A 20,524-nucleotide genomic window follows, 5' to 3' on the forward strand; every position below is an offset into this window, starting at 1 on the left:
TTTGCAGATGATTTGGGCTGTCATTTATCTCCTTAGCGGACCGTCCCAGCCAGGGACCGTCTAAGTCTGCCTCCCTCCTCACAAGGAGAATGAAAGTCAGGGTATGCAATTCGTGTTTAGCATGCATGCATGCATTCATTCATTCATTCATTCATTCAACCATTGCGTGTCTCCTGCGTGCCGGCCCGAGGTCTAGTGGGGGAGCAGTAAACGCAGCAGAAAAGCACCTGAGAGGGATGAGTGTTCCACGCACGCAGTAACGAAGCTGTCGCTGTGCGTCTCAGTGGACAGTTCCTGACCCTTAAAGAGGGCCGTGTCCCCCATTACGGTGGGAATGGTGCGTTGTTGGGGAGGCCGTGGGCCAGCCTAGTCTAGAGTGTCCCCCTCTTCGCGGCCTCCCCAGCCCCCCACCCGGAGGCCCACTCAGAGGGCTAGAGACCATCCAGCCACCGCAGCTCTGGGTGTGGCCCTCGCCGCTGTCCTCCTGCGGCCTTGTTCCCACCTTCCTGGGGCCTCCCTTCTCTGCGGCGCCCAAGCTGCAGGAAGATGTTTTGCTGCCACCTTGTGGACAAGAAGAGCGTGGCCGATGTTGGAGACACCAGGGTGACTCTCAGACCCCTCCGGCCGCCCGGAAGGAGCCCAGATCACTTCCTCCACTCACGTGCACCCTTTGGCTTTGAGCAGAGAGCTAGCCCTTCCTCCTCTCTGAGAAGGACGTCCTCAGACTCTCTCTGGCTGGGGTGGCCTCAGCCGGGCACGGCTGCCTACTTATCAGTGGGTCACCCCTAGCAAATATTTGAGCGGAGACTAGGTCCAAGGTTGTGTGGGATTCTCAGGCTGGAGGCTGCCCTTTCCTCACACCAGTGTTCGGTTTCTGTGCAGTGCCTCCCAGGTCACGCCGTCACAGGGGTCTTTCTCTTTCCAAACCCCGGCTCCCCGGGGTTCGTAATGTCGCAGGCCCAGGCCGGTTTACCTAGTGGGTCCAGCCCACCCAGCTGTGGATACATGTAGAGTCGGCTTCTGATATTACCGCTCGTTTTCCGTACTGTCTGCTTCCAGGTAAAGTGTGTCCATTCTCTCCCCCACCCCCCCGCTCCCCGAGTGCACACCGCAGGCATCCAGGCATCCTGCGAAACTGTGTCTTTAATTCCCCCAGAAATTGCCACGGACTGTCTCACCCCTCAGCAAGAGTTAGCCTGGTGTTTCTGATGACCCTAGGACTCTGCGAACTCAGGAGGGCCAGCGTCGCGGGATTTCAGTGCTCTTCCCGTGACCCCAGCTTGAAGCTTTTTAGGAGGGGCCTCAGGTCTTTGGGGCTGTGTTTGCCACATCTCTTTGGAGCAGAATCTTGTCAGGCAGAACACAGACTTCGTCTTGACCAGGGGCTGACGCCAGTGAGAAAGGGAGGTATGTGTCCGTGCTGTTCTCGTTCCTGAGATCTTCGGCTGGCTTGGTGTCCCGGCGGTATTTATGTGTAGGCAGGTGTCCTTCTCTGGGTCCGGGAAGGGGAGATAGGAAAGAGGCAGCCAGGTGAGGATGAGGACGCTGTTGCAGGTTTGGGAACTGACGCAGGCTGAGCATTTTGCTTGGACTGGATTCTGCAGGTGCCGTGGGAGCCAGGAGCTGGTGCATCCTCCCAGAATGTAAGGTGTTCTTTCCCTTCTCGGGGAAGCCACTGATGCCTGTGTCCCCACAGCACGTATGCGTGTGTGTCTGTCTGGGAGCCTCTTCCCCTTTATGCTGTCCTGCTCCTCTCCCACGGAGACAGCCAGTGGGGTTCTACAGCAGCCCTGTCCCTTCTCAGTCCCCAGGCATAGCCGCTGTCTGGTGTTTGCAATTTCACTGGCTTGGGGGGGACGGTTGGTGATAAGCAGCTTTGGTCTTCTGGGGAGGGGTAACTCCCCGGGTGTATGTGAGAGGGAGGGCAGACAGACAGATAGGCAGATAGGGAAGTTGAGTGTGGGAGACTTAAATGTGGAAAAGCGAGTCAGGGTTCCAGGGCCGTGTTCCTGTCTCCATGCCTGAAGGATCCTGGGGAAGGTTCCTCTGTGGAACCATCTATTATCTGGGGGCTATGCATCCCGGAGAGGGAGAAGCCATCCCCATCACTGTTAATAACTAGTCCCAGGAAAATAGGCAATCACCCCCGGGGCTCTCCAGCCCTGGGAGATCCAGCCCGGGACTTGAGAGTTTCCAGCTCTGGGTTCTTCGGGAGCACCTAGGGTGGAGAGGCTCTGCCTTCCTTAGGCATTCCCCCACCCCAGCCCCCTCAGGAATGTGCCACTTTGCTTCTAACCAGGAACTTGGAATTCTGAGGCTGAGAGGGACGTTGGCAGTTGGGCCGGACTGGGGGTGGAGGAAACTTGGGAGTATTCTTTTAAAGCGCGTGCGGGGGGCCCCCCCTTATCCTTGTCGCTGCCTAAGCTGGTTTCTCTGCCTGCTCATGGTCCTTGTGGATTCTGGTAAACCAGCTCATGGCCGAGGCCTGATGTTTAAAATGCGCTGGAAAGCACAGCGGGCCAGCCCCCTGCCCCTGGGTGAGCGATGCACTCAACGAGTCTCTGGTGCAGCCCACACGCGCGGACAGGAATCGGAGCTCCGAGGGAGTGAGCGTCAGGCCCCAGCCAGTATTGAGGGCGAGCACTTCACCTCGGCAGGCCAGCCTCTGCACAGCCTCCTGCACAGCAGGAGGTGCGACCCAGCAAGCAGGACACTGGAGACCTCAGACCAGAAATGAGTCGCTTCGTCCAGAACTGTGTGGCCCGGGCCCGAAGGTTTTACCCGTTGACTTTCTGCTGCCCTTAGGCGGGACACTTAATCCAGTCTAGACAATGTTCTAGTCTCTGAGGGAGAAGATCACCTCAGCCACTAACAGAAGAGCCAGCGACTCTGATCCTGGAGTTTCCCGACCTCAGAATGTCTCAGCCCCAAACTAAGGATGACCCCAGTCAGGCCCCCCATTTTACAGATAAGGAGGCTGAGGGCCAGCGAGGGCCTATGACTTGCCTCCTGACTGCTCCCTGAAGCTTTTCATCATTCTGGGCCCCGTGGTGTATCGCCTGTTTGGTGCTTCAGAGAAAGAGCAAATGCCCACTTCTGTCCAAAACAGGGCCCGGTGTGTGGCTTGCTGAGGACTGTTATTTATTTGGCCCTGCTGGTAATGACGGCTCCTCACCTACTTGCCCCAATCCGAGGAGGAGCCCTGGGCTGGAATTTCCTGTTTTCTGAGGGCTCCGGGGGCTGCCCCAGCAGGCCGACTCCCCTGGTGCCGCCGTTCCAGGGTGTTCCAGGCCAGGCTTGCCGCCTCTCCTTGCGGGGCTGGCTGCAGGCCTCTCCAGGTCTGGGCTTGCCGGCTGCGAGGTGGAAGCGTTGAGGGACTCCGTCGCCCGACACCAGGTGCCCAGAGGCCGGAGGTCCGTGCGCCCCGGCCGCGGCCCCGGCCCGGGCCCAGCCCCGCGCCCCTCGCCATGGGCCTGGCCCTTGCCCGCGGGCCCTGAGCATGGAGCGGGGCTGGCCGCCCGGGGACAGTTGCAGCCGGGAGCGGCCCGCCGCCTGCCGCCGCGCCCTCAGCGTCTGCGACTCGCTGGACCTGCACGGCGCCCCGACCGGCCGCGCCGCCGTCGCCCTCCAGGCCGCCCTGAGCGCCGCGCGCGAACAGCCGGCGCGGCCGCGGAGCGTGTGCTCGGGAGGCCCGGGGCCGCCGCCCGCCGGCGCCCGCAGCCTGCTGCTCGGCCTCCTGCGCCCGCGCCTCGGCCGCCGCGGCCCCGCCGACGGCCGCCCGCAGGCTCCGGGGCCCGCGCCTTCGGGGCTCCCCGGTTCGGCCGCGCCCAGCCCGGCGCCCAGCCCCGCGCCCAGCCCCGCGCCGGCCCGGCGCAGCCGCACGCGGGGGGCCCAGGAGCCGCGGCCGCGGCCCACCAGCATGACGTTCCTGGAGGTGAACCGCCTGGAGCTGGCGGCGGCCGAGGGCGCGGGCGCGGGGCTGGGCCGCGCGGGCAGCGCGGGCTTCTTGCGGGGCGCCTCGCTGTGGAGCAGCCAGCGCTGGCAGGTGCTCCGCGGCGGCGGCGGCGGCGGCGGGCGCGGCGCCCCGAGTCCCCGGCGCGGCCTGTCGGCGCTGAGGAAGAGTTTCAGCTTCCGCCTGCGCCGCGGCCAGGAGATCCGGCGTGCCGAGTCGGGGCTGCTGCCCCGGGCGCGCACCCGCAGCGACGGCGACGCCAGCTCCCTGGGCGCCTTCCCCAGCCGCCGCGACCTGTTGCTGGGCGCCGAGGCCCCGCGCGCCGCGCCCGAGCCCGGCCGGCCCCGCACCGCCGCCGGCCTCTGGAGACTGCTCACCAGCCGCTTCCGCCGGAGGGAGCCCGCGCCCGCCGAGCCGCTGTGGAGCCGCCGGGCGGCCGCGGCCCCCGGGCTCCTGGGCGCGCCCAGCGGTAAGGGAGAGAGCCCGGCCTGGGAGTCCTCTCTGGCTGGAGCCCCTTGTTGAGAGCGGGGGTGAGAACAAACCGTGAACCTGCCTGGGAGAGGTGGGTGTGGTGTGCGGGGCCAGGGACCAAGTGAGATCGGCGCCCCTTTGGGCTCTGGGTCGCTGATGGGCCGGGGAAGTGGCCGTGGCAGAGGAGGCCTTCCAGGTGCGTCCAGTCGGGGTCGCCCGCCGCGGGGTGCTACCTCTGGCCCGTGGCCTGGTATGGTAGGAGACGAGGTCCCTTCCTCACTTTTGGCACCTGCAGAATTGAGGCCCAGGAGGGGCGGAGGCTGAACGAGTTTCTAGCTTCAGGGCGGGGCTTGAGCCCTCCCAGCGGCTGTTTGTGCAGATGAGCTGAGACTACTTGTGGACCCGATCGATGGTGGTGGCTACTCTTTGAGACAGCCTGGGGAGGGCAAGCAGGCAGAGAGGCCCGCCCAGGCCAGGGCCACCTGGAGCTGGCTGGAGGATGTCTGTTACAGTGCAGAGTTTAAAGAACACGGGTCTGGCCGTCGGGGGGAGGGGGACTCTGGGCAGCTGGAGGCTTCCTTTCCCGGGACACTGCCAGAGGCAGGCCAGAGCTGAGAACTGGAGCCCAGGCAGCCCAGGAGGCGGGTCCCTGGGGAAAGAAAGAGTGGTGGCCTCCCAACTAAGGAGGAGCTTAGGGAGGAGGGCCAGTTGGGCAGGCTAGATTCATTCAACCTGCCCTTCACAGAACAAGGCCAGGTAAGGGCTCCTCCCTCTTCACCCTGCCTAGGAATGTGGTGGGTGGCCCCACCCTGTGAGGGTGAGCTGTCCCTACTCGCAGGAGGCTGGCCCCCCTGCCCAGCTGCCAGGCGCCCAGCCCAGCTTGGGTCTGAGCTGAGACCTATTGGAGAGGCCTCTCATCTGGGCCCTGGTGGCACCAGGCCGGGTGTGACAGCTCAAGGTGGGAACCGCCTGCTGGAGCAGTAAGAGATCAGGAGGCACACAGGCCCAGGCGGGGGGTACCTGGGCCCACACCTCTCAGGGTCCTCTCCCCTGAGGACTATCATTCTTCCGGTCCCCTCCAGAAGAATTTTCCTGCTGCTCTCTAGGGAATCAGGGGTGAGGGTTGGGGTCCCATCAGGACCGTGCTGTTTTCTGGCCTTGGCCCAAGAAGGGGCAGTGTAGGACACAGCTGGTTGCAGATAGCACAGGTGTGTGCCACCTCGGTCCTGATGGGTGGCCTTCTCTTCTGCAGACTCCTTTGTGAACAGCCAGGAGTGGACCCTGAGCCGCTCGGTGCCGGAGCTTAAAGTGGTGAGTGAGCCCTGTGGGAGGTCCAGGCCGCCCTGGGGCTGGGTGGGTACGGATAGAGCAGTGGGCCCAGGCTCTGCTGCACCCCACCCCCTCGCCCCCGATGCCAGACCCTTCCTTTTCAGGTCTTGGCCTCTCTCCGAGGCCCCTTGCTTCTGGTCCTTTCCTTTCTGGCCCTTAGCTCTGGCCCCTCTCCTTCCTAACGTCATCTGCCTTTCCTGCCCCGTCTCTTCCCTCTGACCGCTGCTCTCACCCCTTCCTCTCCCACAGGGCATTGTGGGGAACCTGTCTAGTGGGAAGTCGGCCCTGGTGCACCGCTATCTGACAGGGACGTATGTCCAGGAAGAGTCCCCTGAAGGTGAGCGTCATTGGCTTGCCTGGGCTCTGAGGCTGGCCCCTCTGCCCCCTTCCTCTCTTTGCTGTCGTCTGTGCAAAGTGGGGGCTGGAGCCCCTTGTCCTTCCAAGTCCTCCCGTCTCCTGTGTTGCTAGCTGTGGATTTCAGAATCGCTTGGCCCCCGTGGGCTCTCCCAGTTTGGGGCCTGACCGTGCACTCTGTCCTAGGGGGTCGGTTTAAGAAGGAGATTGTGGTGGATGGCCAGAGTTACCTGCTGCTGATCCGAGATGAAGGAGGCCCCCCTGAGCTCCAGGTGACGCTCCTGCCCCAGCCCCGGCCCGTGGCGCCCCTTTCCCGAGGATCTGGTTGGGGCTGGGCAAAGCTGTGTGTGTGTGGACAAGGGCGCGGAGGTTGCCCGTGAGCAGGTGAGGGTGGTAATTCTGCTCCGTCCCCCTAGTTTGCTGCCTGGGTGGACGCGGTGGTGTTTGTGTTCAGCCTGGAGGATGAAATCAGCTTCCAGACCGTGTACAACTACTTCCTGCGGCTGTGCAGCTTCCGCAATGCCAGCGAGGTGCCCATGGTGTTGGTGGGCACGCAGGGTGAGCGGGCACACGGGGCTGGCACGGGGGAGGCGTGGTCCCGGGTCCCTCCCCTCTCGGTGCTTCCTGAGCCCTGGTGTCACCCCAGAACGGGCAGCGCCTCCTTGCCGTGCGTGCGCACGCTGGATCTCCCCCCGCTAGACCCTCCCACCTGCGTGACGATCGCGCCCGTGTCTTTTGAGACGCGGGAACAGAGCGGCTGGCTCATTTCTCCTCTGAGTCGGTGGCAGGGCTGGTCTAAGGCCTGGAGGCCCTTACGCTTGTGCTCCGTGTCGCCCGCCGTCTCGGCTCCCCGCCCACCCGGCCTCTGCCCCAACGACCCTCCCTGGCCGTGGCACCTGCTTCTCAGCCGGCTGAGTAAATTCCCACCCTCCCGCCTTTGACAGACGCCATCAGTGCCGCAAACCCCCGGGTCATCGACGACAGCAGGGCCCGCAAGCTGTCCACAGACTTGAAGCGCTGCACCTACTACGAGACGTGCTCTACCTACGGGCTCAACGTGGAGCGCGTCTTCCAGGACGGTAACTCGGGCGCGGGGCGGGACGGCGCCCCCCGGAGCGCGGCGCAGGAGGCTCTGCGGCCGGCGGGGAGCCGTGGGCCCTGGTGGGGGCGGGGGACGGCTCTAAGCCGGGCTTCTCCCTTTCCCCCCAGAGGGGTAACTGACTCTGCTGTCCCCTGCAGTGGCCCAGAAGGTCGTGGCCTTGCGGAAGAAGCAGCAGCTGGCCATTGGGCCCTGCAAGTCACTGCCCAACTCCCCCAGCCACTCGGCAGTGTCCGCTGCCTCCATCCCGGCCGTGCACATCAACCAGGTGCGGCCAGCCTCCCCGCCTCCCGCCATGTGTCCTCCCCACCGCCCTCATCATCCTGTCTGTCTGCCTGCGTGTCCCCACCCCGTCTGCTCTCGCGCCTTGCGGATCGTGTGGAAGCGCTGGCTTGAGTCCCCCATCGCCTGCACGCCTGGCCTGGCCTCATCTGTGCCCCGTGGTGACCGCTTCCCCGTAGCGTCCATCCCTGCAGCCACTTTAGCTGAAGCATCCTGAGCGCTCGCTCAGGTCGGTGCCGATAGAGCCGTGTCAGGAGCTACGCCCCGCGGAGCCACACTCAGGAGGCGCAGAAGAGTTCTCTTAGGCCCACTTGCCCCTCACCTGTGGGGCCTGCATTTGGAAGGACAGCACGTGCCCCACAGGGACCAACGGCCTTTGTGCCGTGAGGGGCGTTAGGGGTGTTCCGAGCCGGGTCCTGCCCGTACTTTTCCCGTAATGCCCCTCGGATGCCTGCCCGCTCGCTGCCTACTGCCTGGTTGTTTCCTGGCCCTTGGCGTTTGGGTCTGGCCCTTCCTTTTGTAACTGTTAACCCGACTCCATGGCCGGCTCTGCAGAAAGCCCTGGGTCATCACAGATGAGCCGGATCGAGTGGTCAGGCGGACAACCTCCGCTCTCCTTCCGCCAAGGGCTGTTGTCTTGAGGGCCTGCCCCGGCCCACCAGCTTCCTGAGGACAGTCTGGTGGCTTTTTCCAGAGGCCCCTCCGTTAGTGTGTAGAAGACAGACAGTTTAGTTTCCCTGAAAGCGTCCCCCACGGAGAAGAGGTCTGTCTTCACTATCTCTGAACCGCTGCGCCTCAGCTGGCACATTTCAGGGCGTGTACATCTCGGCTCTGCGCGCGGGCCCTGCCGGGTGGCTCTGCCGGCCGAGGGCCAGCGTTGTGCTCTTTGTGCGCAGGGGAGGATTCGAAGAGGCTGTCAGGGCGGGACACCTTCTCTACCCAGTGACCGTCTTACGGGCAGGCAGGGAGCAGGCCTTGGGCCGTACGTGTTTCCCGGGTCCCAGGGCAGTCACTGCTGTGCACTCTCTGTCTCCATCCTGTGATCCCTTCTGTCTCTCTTCCTGTCCCACCTCTGTCCCTCATCCGCTTACTCTGGTGGCAGTCTTTGCTCTGGTCTGCTCTCGGGCCTCGGCTCTCCCGGACCCCTGCCCCTGTCGCACACACTGTCCAGAAGCAGGCCTCAGGCTCCCCTGGCCCCCCTGAGCCCCACCCTGGCCTCCTGCCTCTTTGGCATAGGACCTGGGAGCTCATCCAAGGTGACCTCTTGCTTCGCGCCAGACCCACCCGTGAGATAAGACCCCACAGTGCGCTCACTTAACTCTCACCTCTGTCACTTAACTCTGGCCCGCAAGCGCTGCCTCTGATTCAGCTCGCTGGTGGGCACAGAATCACCCCTGCCGGGGCTCTCGGGGGGCAGCCCCGTGCGGTAGTGACTGCGTCCCGCTGGCCTCCAGGCCGCCTCTGCTGCCCCATGAGTCCCAGGCCAGGTCCCCATGCCTCAGGGGTTCCCAGCTCCCACCTGCTGCCTGCCCCTCACCCCAGAGCAGCCCTCAGCAGCCCTCTCTGTCCTTAGGCCACGAATGGCGGCAGCAGCGCCTTCAGCGACTACTCATCCTCAGTCCCCTCCACCCCCAGCGTCAGCCAGCGGGAGCTGCGCATCGAGACCGTGGCGGCCTCCTCCACCCCCACACCCGTCCGCAAGCAGTCCAAGCGGCGCTCCAACATCTTCACGGTATGTGCCCCGAGCCCTGCCCTGGCACCTGCCCGGCTGCCTTCACTGAGTAGGCGGGACCCAGCCCCCAGCTGGGAGGGAGCAGGCAAGAACCGCAGACAGCCGGGCCACGGGGCAGCCTGAGTCGGGAAGATGCCACCGCAGGCTCTCCATCCGCACAGACACACACAGCTTCCATGGGCCCCTTACCAGGGCCCTCGCGCACATCCAGACTCTTCCAGATTGTTCTTCTGTGCCCACAAGGGCTTTCCCGCAGCGTATCCATACATACTGTCCTGCCTCCGCTGCATACACTCACCCCCTCTCCCTGACCCTTAGGTCTTCTGGGCCAGCTTAGCTTGAAGGATCTTTGGACGTGTCTGTCCTAACTCCCTGCTCCCTCCACCCCCTGCCCGACGCTCTTGATTCCACAGTTGTGAACTGAGCCCCCTAAGTTTTTGGCCCAAGGCCGCACGGAGATTAGCTGGTGGAGCCAGAATGGGGGGCTCAGGCCTCCTTGTCCGCACTCTGTTTTCTCTGTGACCTTACGCTTCCCACCCGCGCCTGTGGGTCCCCCAAAGGCTTAGACAGCTTTCCCCAGGCCTCACCTCCCCACCTCCAGCCCTCAGTCAGGCTCCCGCCCTCACAGACCTCACACCAGGGACCTTCCACTGCCTTCCACTGCTAGGGGCCCAGCCCCTCAGCTCTTAGGTGCCCCCAGCATCTGAGACACAGTGCCCCCAGCCCCTCACCTCCAGCCGGGACTTGGCTGGGTCATTCTGGGAGGCTTGGGTCAGACACAGGTGGCTGAGCTGCCCGTGTGGATTCTCAGGAGATCACTCTGTACTGCTGCGTCAGTCCGTGCGCCTCTTTCGGACCATCAGGGCTTGGTCCCCAGCCTGGTCCCGCGGCCGGCCGGCCGGGCAGGCCCCGCCAGGCTCTCGGGAGCCCCGCCCAGACAGAGCCAGTGCCCCCAGGCCTTGTTCATTCATTCTCGCCTCCGCCCGCCCGGCACACTGCCGCTCCCGGTGTGCCCTGGTCCGTCCGCCCTGTGCCTGCCGTGTGCCCCCTCCTTGTCCATGCCGACCAACCCTTCCTGCTGACAGCTGCCGCCGCATGGCACTTCCCCGGCCCCGACCCTGCCTAGACCTGAAGCTTTTTGTTTCTGTTCATGCCCATTGAGACACACAGAGCCCTGGGCTGCCTGCTTGTGCCCACGCCCGCTGCTGCCGCTGCCGTAGAGCCCTCGGGTGCCTGTGTTTGCAGTGACCGCCGTCTGCGCCCTTGGCATCTGCTGTCTGACACCCGCTCCCTCAGCACCATCCCGAACCTCCCACTTCCTCCGCTGCCAGGCCTGCAACACCCCAGGGCACGCTCTCCTCCCTCTGCCCCCCCTTCTATCCACCGTCCGTGCGCAGCCCCCGGCCTCCTCGCCGCGGCCCCTCGTGCCCCCTGCCCTGTGCTCTCCGCTGCCTGCTCCGCTGTGCTGCCTCCGCCTGCCATCCTTGCTGCGCGCGCCCATGGCACAGCCTTCCCTCGGGCCCTTTCATTCTCTCCATCTTCACTGTGGCGACCTTAGTTTTTCTTTCCATTGTTTCCATGGTGACCTCACTTGCGCCATTGTCCACGAGGAGGCCTCGAGACATGTCCGTCTCCAGGAGTGCATCTCGGGACCTCCCCCTCTCATCGTTGCTGTTGGGGCCACCTCCTCGCCCTCATCGTCCTCCCCAGCAGAGCCACGCCTGCTCTGTGGCCTGGTGTCCTTGTGACCCACCCCCCTGGATGTGGCCATCGATGTCCCCAGTCTCCCCCATGACTTCATGTACTCATTCTGTTGCCACTCTTGCCCCGGTTCCCATCCTGGGCGGTGGGGGGGGGGGGGCGGGGGGCTGCCCCTCGGGGCTCCCAGGGATCCTCCGGTGGTTGGGGGGGCCTCCTGGCTCACCAGCCTGGCTGGGGCAGGCTGCAACCCCCCCCCCCCCAACCAGCTCTTTGCTCCGGGGACCCGGTGGTGGTAGTCCCAATCCACCTTCCTCCTCCCTGGGCCGAAGGGGCAGAGGCCGTGGCGCCCAGGAGACACCCCGGGCAGGTGCTGATGGTGGAGCTGCAGGCAGCAGCCTCTGGCCCGATTCTTTCTGCTCCCTCGGTTGACACCCCCCCCCCACCCCCCCGCGCTGCATTTGCAGTCCTGTGCCCTGTGTCCTCGGCTCCTGGCAGCCTGGGACAACAGGAGGGACAGGGGCCCCGGCTGCCCAGTGGCGAACATTCCCCGATGAGATGGACTGCCCAGCGGCCTCTGCCGCCACCGCCTCCTCCTCCTCCTCCTCCTCCTCCTCCTCTTCATCCCGCTGCCTCCTCTCCCCAGGCACCTGGGTCTCTGCCCTCACCAGTGCTGACCGACTCGTGCGGGGCTTGAGTATAACTTGCCAAAATCTTTATTCTTTCGATATTTGCAGATATGTGCCACTGTTTCCAACTTTTCATCAACAAAAAGGCCTTTCCAACTCCTTCCAAATTAGAAGACCAGGTGGTGACACACAGCACCTCTGGACATTCTCCCCTGTGCGGGGCCGGAGGCGGGCCGGGCCTTGGGACTGCTCTCAGATGAGAAGCGGCCGCCGTGCTCCCCACTCCAGAGACCCACAGGAACCTTTGTAACTAACCCCCACCCCCAGGGAAGGCTAGGAACGCTGGAGCCCGCGGCTGGGGGCTGCCGGGGGACCAGGCCCGGCTGGACGCGCTGCGCCAGGCTCGCTGCATGGAGAAGAAGGGAGCTCGGCCCCACGCCCGGCGCCCCGGGCCAGCGCAACGAGGCCCCCGAGGGGCGGGGGCGTCCGAGCGCCCGCCCCGGCCCAGCTGCTCCTGGGGGGAGCTTTCCCGCCCCTCCCTCCTCTGCTCCTTCCTGCATGGACTCCTGCCGTTCCTGCTCCGCTCCGGACGCCACGCCCACGCCGCGCGCGCTTGCCTTTCCCCCTCTTGGCCCCTCCCCGTTTCCTAGGATCCGCATTGGGGCGGGCTCTGCCCCAGGAGCCTGGCAGGGGCGCAGGGCCTCTTTTGGCCTCTCTCCTCTCTCTCTCCATCCACTGTGCCCCTCGGGCCTCGCCGACCGCGCTCGGTGCAACGTGCCGTGTGGTGTCTGTGCCGCAGACGGGCCCCTGCCCGCTCACTTCTGGACTTGGCTCTCCCCGGTTCTCGTGCCCTGTGCTCCCAGCCGTCCCTCAGCCCCACCGTCCACCTCTCCTCGCCCCTTCCCTTCTCTTACGCCCCAGCCCCCTGGGCTGCGCGCTCCTTGCGCCCTCGGTATTTCGTGTCCTTGCTCTTTTGTAAGGGACGGGCCTGGCTCAGTGACCTGTGCTGCTCTGTATGGTGCCGTGTGTAAGAATAAACCCGTTGGAATACTCGTGGTCTCAGTTCCTTCCCGGTCCCGCCGCCCCGGCCCCGCCCCCACTGCTAGGGCCTGCCCAGGAGGAGGGAGGAGGGGAGGGCTGGGGAGTCCAGGCGGGCAGCTGTCCCCCGTGGGCCCTGCGCCCCTCTAACACGCCTCCTCTTTTCTCTTTCAGTCTCGAAAGGGTGCCGACTTGGACAGGGAAAAGAAAGCCGCCGACTGCAAGGTGGACAGCATCGGGAGCGGTCGGGCCATCCCCATCAAACAGGTCAGCAGTCCCTTCCCCTGTGGCCAGAGAGCAGTGGAGGTGAGGGATGAGGCCCAGGAAACGCTGGAGGGCGGCGCTCTTCAGCGCCTCTGGGGGCTGGTTACTGTAAGGCCAGCACTGCCCCTGCCGGGCCTGAATCCTCAATGAGAGAGCGGATCGCCTGCTGAGGGCAAACCCCCCTGGGAAGAGAGGCTACCGGGCGGGAGCTCGGCCGCGTCCTCCTCACCACCACCGGGGGGCAGCAGAGAGCCACCTGCCGTCCTCACCGGCTGGCCCGCGCGGGCTGGCGCTTCTGGAGCCGGGCGACCTGGCCCACCTCTCCCAGTCCCAGAAAAGGAATTCACAAAAGGGTACCCCGGGAGGGCTGGTCCTCCCCTGGGTTCATTGGTGCAGTTCTGTCCACACGAGCCTCTGTTCGCTGGTAAAGGAGGAGCTGAGTTGGGCTGCCCCCTCCTGGCCCCCTTTTTTTTTCTGAGTCTCTGCCTGGCAGGGCTGGGCCACTAGACAACCCCTACCCCCCCTCCCACCCCCCGCCCCCAGAGCGGTCCCCGAGCCGGAAAAAGACATTGAACAACGGAGGGCGTCCTTATGCAAAGATGGCGGTGTGTCGAGCAGGGTTCTTGAGCTGCTGAGCTGGATGGGGGTGAAGCGAGGAGGTGTCCGTCTCTGAGGTGCCCATGAGGTTGGGGGCGGTGGCTTGGTTGGTTGGTCTGCTGGGCCCGGCGCGGATCTTGGGAGCTGGTGGTGAGACGCGCCGTGTCTACAGGGGCCACGTTGTCTGTCAGGTGTTGACCACAGAGGAGACTGGTGTGGCCAGACCACCAGAGCTTGGCCAGGCCCGGGCCCTGGGGTCGGGTTAGTCCTCCAGGCTGGGCCTGCTGGGGCCCATGGGCAGTCTGACCAGAATTCCTATGTGAGAGTGAGATTCCGACCCCACAGTGAAGGTTATTTAGAATGGAGACCCCTGGAAGTGTCAGGGTCCCAGAAGGCAGGGAACTACCCGTCACGTAATGCCTCTGCCCTCCCCTGAAATAGCGTCACACTGAGGCCTGGCAGAGACCAGTCTAGTGGGGCCACCTCCGGGGAGGCCACGTGGAGTGGCTGAGAGAGACGTGTCTGTGTGTGTGTGTCTGGGTGCAGAATCGGACACCACAAACCTGTTGGTGATGTGATCCCGTGTCTCTGGGACTCTGCAGACCCACCACCTCCTTGGGGGCGGTGGGGGGGGGGGCGCGAGCCGGGCACCGTGGATGCGTCTCACGGAGGCCCGTCACTGTCTGCTTTGGGGGCGGGTGCATTCTGAGAGGGTGTATTCGCGCACACAAACGTTGAATAAATACAAGAGAACACTTTCTCCAGGGCCTTTGCTCTGAGATAAACGTGGTCTCAAATGCCTGCGTCCTGTTTGGGGTCCCATCTTGTTTGGGGGTACGGGCTAAGGTATCTGTTCCCTGAATCCCCCACAGAGAGGGGAGGGGAAAACTGAGGGGTGGGGGTGAGGCCCTGTGAACTTGCACCCGGGGTTCAGGCCCAGCCCCTGGCCGGCCTAAGGGGTCGACTAGGCCACTTGGCCGATACAGGCCACTAAGCCTCAGGGACCCCCTGCAGGAAGGAACCTGAGCGCTGATCCGCGGTGGGATCTCTCTCTCGGGGCGGTTAGGGTGTGCCTGCGCTGGGGTTGGGGGGGTGCTCCCTGCTCTAGTTTCCCAGCCCCAGGGGCTCATCCTCGGGTGACTTCCCCCAACCTCCAGCTGCCCGCCCGGGCGCTCTGGCCCCTTCCCCACCCTCGGGTCCCTTCCTCCCCATTCCACTCCTTCCCCCTCCCCGCCCCCCCACTCCTGCTGGGAGTGGAGATTGCATTTCAGTTGCCATTTGCATTCCCAATCAATCCGGACTCCGCAATTAAGCCGGCTGGCGGAGCTGGGAGGGAGGCGGCGGCGAACGGGTCCTCTGGGGCTGGCGCCTCCGCGCCGCTCCCATTCCGCCCCAGATTGCTTCCTGCTCCGCCGTGCGCAGCCGGGCCGGCCAGGGAGGGGAGCAGGAACCCCTGTAGCTCGTCTCCCTCCTCGGAAGGCAGGACTCGAGAGGGAAGGAGGTGCCGGGTAGGCAAGGCCTATCCACTATGCGGCTAGCCCAGCCTTTGCCGCCTGCTCTGCGTCTGGGCCGGGCTGGCAGGTGAGAGGCGGGCTGGAGGCGCGAGTGGGTGGCAGGTTGAGGCCCTGGCCGGCTTTTCTCCATCAAGCCGGCACTCCTCCCACACCCCTGCCGGTGAGCTCACTGAGCTCATTAGCGCTGGGCTGGTCCGTGGCTCCTCCGTGGCTCCTCCCCGACCAAGGCCCAGGTGAAGGAGGGGAGAGAGTTCTGGGTAGAAAAGGGCCTCCCTCCTTGGCATCCTGAGTCCTGATTCCGTGCTGGGAAGAGGGAGGAAACCTCCATACGTGAGTCTGCTCTCCCTATCTGTCTGTGGAAACTGAGGCTCAGGCGGTCACTTGTTTGATGTTAGGGGCTAGCTGGCCGCAGAAGGGGGAGCGGAGTCTGGCTTCCCTTTCCCTCGACCTGACCCGGAGCTGGGACCGGGCCCAGGAGGGAAGGGCTCGGCCATGATAGAGAGGAAGGGTCAGGCGAGGGAGGCCAGGGCGGGGCCTGGGAGGACTTGAGAACAGAGGCTGACGTGGACTCTCCCACTGGAGGCTGAGGAGGTGTGGAAGAAGGAGAGAGGAGGGGCAGGGGAGCTGCCGTCCCCCCAGCGCTTCCTGAGGGCACTGGGTGAGACTGGGGGCTGCCTTGTCCAGAGTCTGGCTGTTGGTTCTCATGGGTGTTGTCCACAGCCCGGGGACGGGGAGCAGCTTACCGTTGCCTTGTTCCTGGCTGTGAGGGGGTGGATGCCACGCCCAGAAGCAGGTCACTGAGGCTCCTTCATGGACCCCTGGGCAGGGGCCTGACTGCCTTCCGGAATGTTCCAGCCACCCACTCCAGCGAAGGTCCCATTAATACCACTCGTCTTCAGGTGCTCCATGTGAGGATAGGGTGTCTGGTGCTGAGGGGGACCGGGTGGTAGAGCGTGTCCTCAGATGGCCCCGGACGCTCAACTGAGTCTCCCCGCAACGGCATCTGCCTTTTGGGGGCGGCGGGAAGAAAGAGAGAAAGGAAGAAGTGCTAGTGGGGATGTATTGAAAGGTGGGAGACTTTCTCAGCCCCATCTTGGTCCCTCGTGAGGAGGTAGATCGGGCAGGAAATTCCAATCGCCTGTTGGCTAACCTCCTCCCTTTAGGACTGAGCCTGCTCTCCGGAAGAGCTTAGAGAGGAGGTGTGAGAGAATTGGGGTTAACCTCCCCCTTTGGGCCCCAGAACCATAGGTGATACTATTTCCTCATACTTGAATCTCTCTCTCTTTTTTTTAATGTTTATTTATTATGAGAGAGCACGTGCAAGCAGGGGAGGGGCAGAGAGAGAGAGAATATGCCAGGCAGGCTTTGTGCTGTCAGCGCAGAGCCCGACGTGGGGCTCGAACCCACGAACCGTGAGATCATGACCTGAGCCAAAGTTGGACGCTTAACCGACTGAGGCCCCAGGCGCCCCCACACTCGAATCTCTTAATCCCGGTTTTCCTGCTTGTCTGAGAGCAGGGCCCTCCATTCCTAAGGGAGAAGGCCTTGTGATCAGGGCCACATCTTTGAGCTCCTCCTCTCTGGTGCCCACTGCGGTTGGGCTCCGGGTGCTTCCCCTGCTCTCCTAGGCCGCTGCTGATCCTCACTCCCCGCTTGAGCCCCCTCCTGGTGGCTGTGCCCTTGGAGTTTTGTCTGGGAATCTCCAGGCGGCACTGCCTCTTGTCGGCCCTCCTGCCTTCGGTTGATGCTGGTCCTGAGAACCTGCCACCGGGACCTGTTGGTGGTACTGTCCTTCCCCTGACCCCCGCTCCTCTCCTCAGCCATTCCTTCTCCTGTGATGACTGTCGTGTCAAGGAGAGAGCCAGAGACGGGTGAGGGCCTCTTCAGGGGTTGTCCTTAGAGGCAGGTGGAGGCCGTTCTTGGAGTTCTCTGCAGGTGTCCTCCCCTTTCAGCATCTCTGGCGGCCACGGTCTCAGCTGGCTTCTTTCAACCCACCCACCGGACGTTCGCCGAGTGCCTGCCGTGTCCCAAGCACTGTCATGGTGCTGAGGGTGTGTCAGTGAACAAAACACACGGACAGGCTTGCAGGGGAAATTTGGTCGCTGAGCTCTGTGGCCGGGGCTGCGCCTTGGGGAGTCTGGAACATTCTGGGGGCGGTTAGGGGATTTCTGCCCTATTCACCCACCCCTGGAGACACACGGGCAGGAGCGTCACTGCCAGAGGCCACCTGAAACCCTGCCTCCTGCTGCTGGCACGGCCCCACGACTCCGGGGAAGGGGGCGGCCCCCAGGCTGCTTGCTGGTGAACCGTCAGGGAAGCCCAAGTTCCGTGGAAGGTCCCGTCTAACTGGCTTCCCCCAGGTCGGCTCTGGTCCTTTACAGCCTCTCTGCTCAGAGGAGCACAGTGGCCCAGGAGGACGGGCGACGGAGGACGGTGTTCCCTAGTGCCCCCCTGACCTTCTCCGGGCCCCCCGACGTGCGGGGCTGGCACCTGTCTCTGATCCCGCCTCTGTCCTCAGGGCATCCTGCTGAAACGGAGTGGCAAGTCCCTGAACAAGGAGTGGAAGAAGAAGTACGTGACGCTCTGTGACAACGGACTGCTCACCTACCACCCCAGTCTGCACGTGAGTCTGGGGGAGGGGTTGGGGACCCGAGGAAGAGTGACCCGAGTGGAGGGGGGCGCTGACTCCACGACTGAAGGGAAGCAGGCCTCAGTGGGTTCAAAGGCACCTGCCCTTCGGGAAGAGCCTCACTTTGGCGGCTTGGGAACCACACCGCCTGTGCGACCGAGGCCGGGGCCGAGCCCTTCATTCTAAAGTCTGACTTGTGGCTGCGCCCTTGGGAGGAGACTCACCCCCGGGGATGGCTGCCTCTAGGCGAGGCTGCTGTGTGCGGTCGGGCCCCACATCCTGGCCCCTGCTTGTGGAGAGAGCGGGATTGGGCCCCACTTACCTGGAATTGCTCAAGCTGGGGATGCCGGTGTCACCGCCCAGTTGTCTCTTGGGGAGCCACGCGAGCACGGGAGTCCCTGGGTTCCCGGGCCTGGGGTGATGGAGAGCCGGGGGGCAGTTGGGCCGGGGCTGCGGAGAATGGCACGCGTCCTCTCGGGGAAAGGGAGCGTGGGGGTGGCGACGATGGCGGGTGGAGGGGTCTGGGGGGGGGTGGCCTGTGCCCCGGCGAGGGGGGCGGTGCGGTGACTGTAGAGTGGCCCCCGTGGCAGCTCTCCCACCCTTCCCGCCTCCCGCCTCCCCTCACCGCGTGGCTCCAGCACACAGCTGTCACCAGAATCCATCTCTGTCACCGCCCCACTGTGGGGCTAATGAGTTCTCCCGTGAACCCCCTCAAGCACAGCACGCGGGCCGGCCCCACCCCCGGCCCAGGAGCCCAGGGCCTGCCTCCGAGGGTCCCTTGGCTGCCTCTGAATCTGCACAAGGTGTCGGGGAGGCCCGACCCAAGAGGCGCCGGGGATGCGCGGTTCTGGCCGTAACCCGGTCCCGAGGGCACCGCCCAGGCACGAAAACGCACGAAGGCCCGGCTCGGGAATAGCGGCCGGGCGGTCTGCTTCCCATCAGGCCGGAGCCCGGCCTCGCCCTCCTGGGTTTCTCCGTATCCGACTCCTCGGGCACTAACCGTTCCCCTTAACTCGGGGGACGCCGCTACTTAGCGTTTCCTCCTAGCGTCTCATCCTCCACAGGGTGGGAGCCGGCCTCAGGAGACTGGGGGGTTGAGGACGGGCCACACCAGGTGGCCTTGGGGACTTGGTAGAGGCCCCTCAGCACCATCCCCTCCCCTACTCCAGCGGCCGCCTTGTACGCAGACCCGGTCCTGCCGCTGAGCCCGTGCGAGGCAGCGCGACACAGGTGTCCTAGAAAGTCACGGGGCCTCCTGCAGGTACAGGGCTCTGTAGCACAGAGACAGCAGAGCCGCGGCATTTCCCAGCCAGGCCCGATTCTAGGCCAGTCTAGCTCCTGCTAACTCCCAGCTGCTTGTATTTTCACCCCGGCCGCCCCGGCCCCCAGGCAAGATGGACTCGCTCTCCTCAGGCGGCGTCTTGCCAGTGGAGCTGGGAACTAGCCTCTCCGAAGCATCCTAGTCCTCCCTACACCCCTCCCCGCTCCGTGTGGGGGTGGCCTTGGCGTTCCCCTCTGTGCACCCTTACCTGTTCTTTCTGCTTTGTGCCGCCCTAGCTGTGTCTGTCCCCTTAGCCTGTCCCCATGTCTCAGATAATGGAGGAAGCCCGGAGAGGGGGAGGGGGACCGTAGAGGGGTCCCGGGACACAAAGGAATGTGTGAGGTGCTGTGTTTGGTTTGGGTTTAGGAAGGGAAGGTAAAGGCTCGCGAGAACTCTGGTTTTACACTCAACCAATTAGAGAGCAGAAGCTTGGCGGGGCCGGCTGGATCGTCATCGGTCACCCAGCCACTGGCTGAGCTAATACTTGGACCCATGACTTTGACTCGGAGCATCACCCGGAATTTTCTGCATGTGCCGAGAGCAGCTCTCTTTGGGGCTGGCTGAGAAAGTTCTCGGAGAGTTAACATCCGGGCAAGTGTTGCCTAGACTGTTGTCAGGAAGGGTGGAGGGAACCCATGGGCCTGCCTGGGCCAGGATGGGTGCCTGAGCTTCTCCGAGTCCCTTCCAGCGCCTCGCCTGTTGAGCTCTGTGCTTCTTGGTGTGTTCAGGGGCCTGGGACGGGATGTGGGTGGCAGGGGCTTCCAGCCCCTTCCTTGCTTTCCTGCAAGGTGAGTCTAAGAGGCAGGCGGCCCTGCTGGCCTCTTGTTCTCTGGGCCACGGGACCTCGTGGAGAGGTTGAGCGAAAGGCTCCTCTGAGAGCACAGGCTCTGTGTCCGCTCTTCATCCATTGACTCTGGGATCAAAACCTATGTCTTCCTCCCACGCCAGCATCCGAGGGGGACTGGGCTGTGCAGATGGCAGCATCCCTGCCCTGTGGGCGCTGCTTTTCTCAGCAGATACGAATCGGGGTTCAAAACAGAAGCCGGAGTGAAGACCAAATCAGGGCTCGTCACGTGCCGCTGCGTGACCGGGGTTTGCGTCTCCTCCTGGCTAAGGCCGCCCGCTCCGTCCGCCCCCCTCGCTTCTTGCTTTCCTTCCTCGGTTGCAGCTCTCAAGTGTTGCTGGCTTACCTGCCTCCGTCTCCTCTTTGCCGTGTTTCCCAACCTGAGCAAGCGTCTTAGTTGACCGCCATCCCCGTGCCGAGGGCGGCCTGTCTCCCGGGAGGTTCCCTCCTGTTCGGGCGCCGTGCGGCCGAGGGGCCTTCCGGTAACCCCAGAGGGACGCGCACTACTCTGGGCCTAGGGTGCTGCCGTCTCAGGGACCAGAGGGCGGCCGTACCGGTGACTCACCTGCCGACAGAGGCCAGTGGGGTTGGAGGGACTGGAAGGGCGTACAGAGGAAGGGCTGGTGGGCAGGCCTCAAGCCTTACGCCCGATCCTTGCCTGGCCCAAGAGAGCCCGCCACAGCCTCCCCCATTTTGCAGCCAGCGGAGCCATTCACACAATCACCTTCTGTTAATTCTATCTGCAACATCAATTAAATTGTTTGTAGAAAC

General features: G+C 64.2%; 1 protein-coding gene across 7 annotated transcripts in view; it reads left to right on the forward strand.

Annotated features, from left to right (window-relative positions):
• Nucleotides 1-20,524, forward strand: part of AGAP3 (ArfGAP with GTPase domain, ankyrin repeat and PH domain 3) — a 55,251-nt gene that overhangs the window by 21,140 nt on the left and 13,587 nt on the right. For 3 of the 7 annotated variants that reach the window (XM_047835676.1, XM_047835667.1, XM_047835697.1), the window contains 9 exons: nucleotides 5,676-5,734; nucleotides 6,002-6,089; nucleotides 6,293-6,378; nucleotides 6,523-6,664; nucleotides 7,051-7,185; nucleotides 7,346-7,473; nucleotides 9,061-9,219; nucleotides 12,759-12,851; nucleotides 17,478-17,582. In XM_047835676.1, coding sequence (XP_047691632.1) covers nucleotides 5,676-5,734; nucleotides 6,002-6,089; nucleotides 6,293-6,378; nucleotides 6,523-6,664; nucleotides 7,051-7,185; nucleotides 7,346-7,473; nucleotides 9,061-9,219; nucleotides 12,759-12,851; nucleotides 17,478-17,582 — 995 coding nt within the window. The other 4 variants (XM_047835658.1, XM_047835688.1, XM_047835707.1 and 1 more) reach the window with 4 other exon arrangements.

The sequence above is a fragment of the Prionailurus viverrinus genome, chromosome A2, assembly GCF_022837055.1.
Source record: "Prionailurus viverrinus isolate Anna chromosome A2, UM_Priviv_1.0, whole genome shotgun sequence".
Classification (NCBI taxonomy): Eukaryota; Metazoa; Chordata; class Mammalia; order Carnivora; family Felidae; genus Prionailurus; species Prionailurus viverrinus.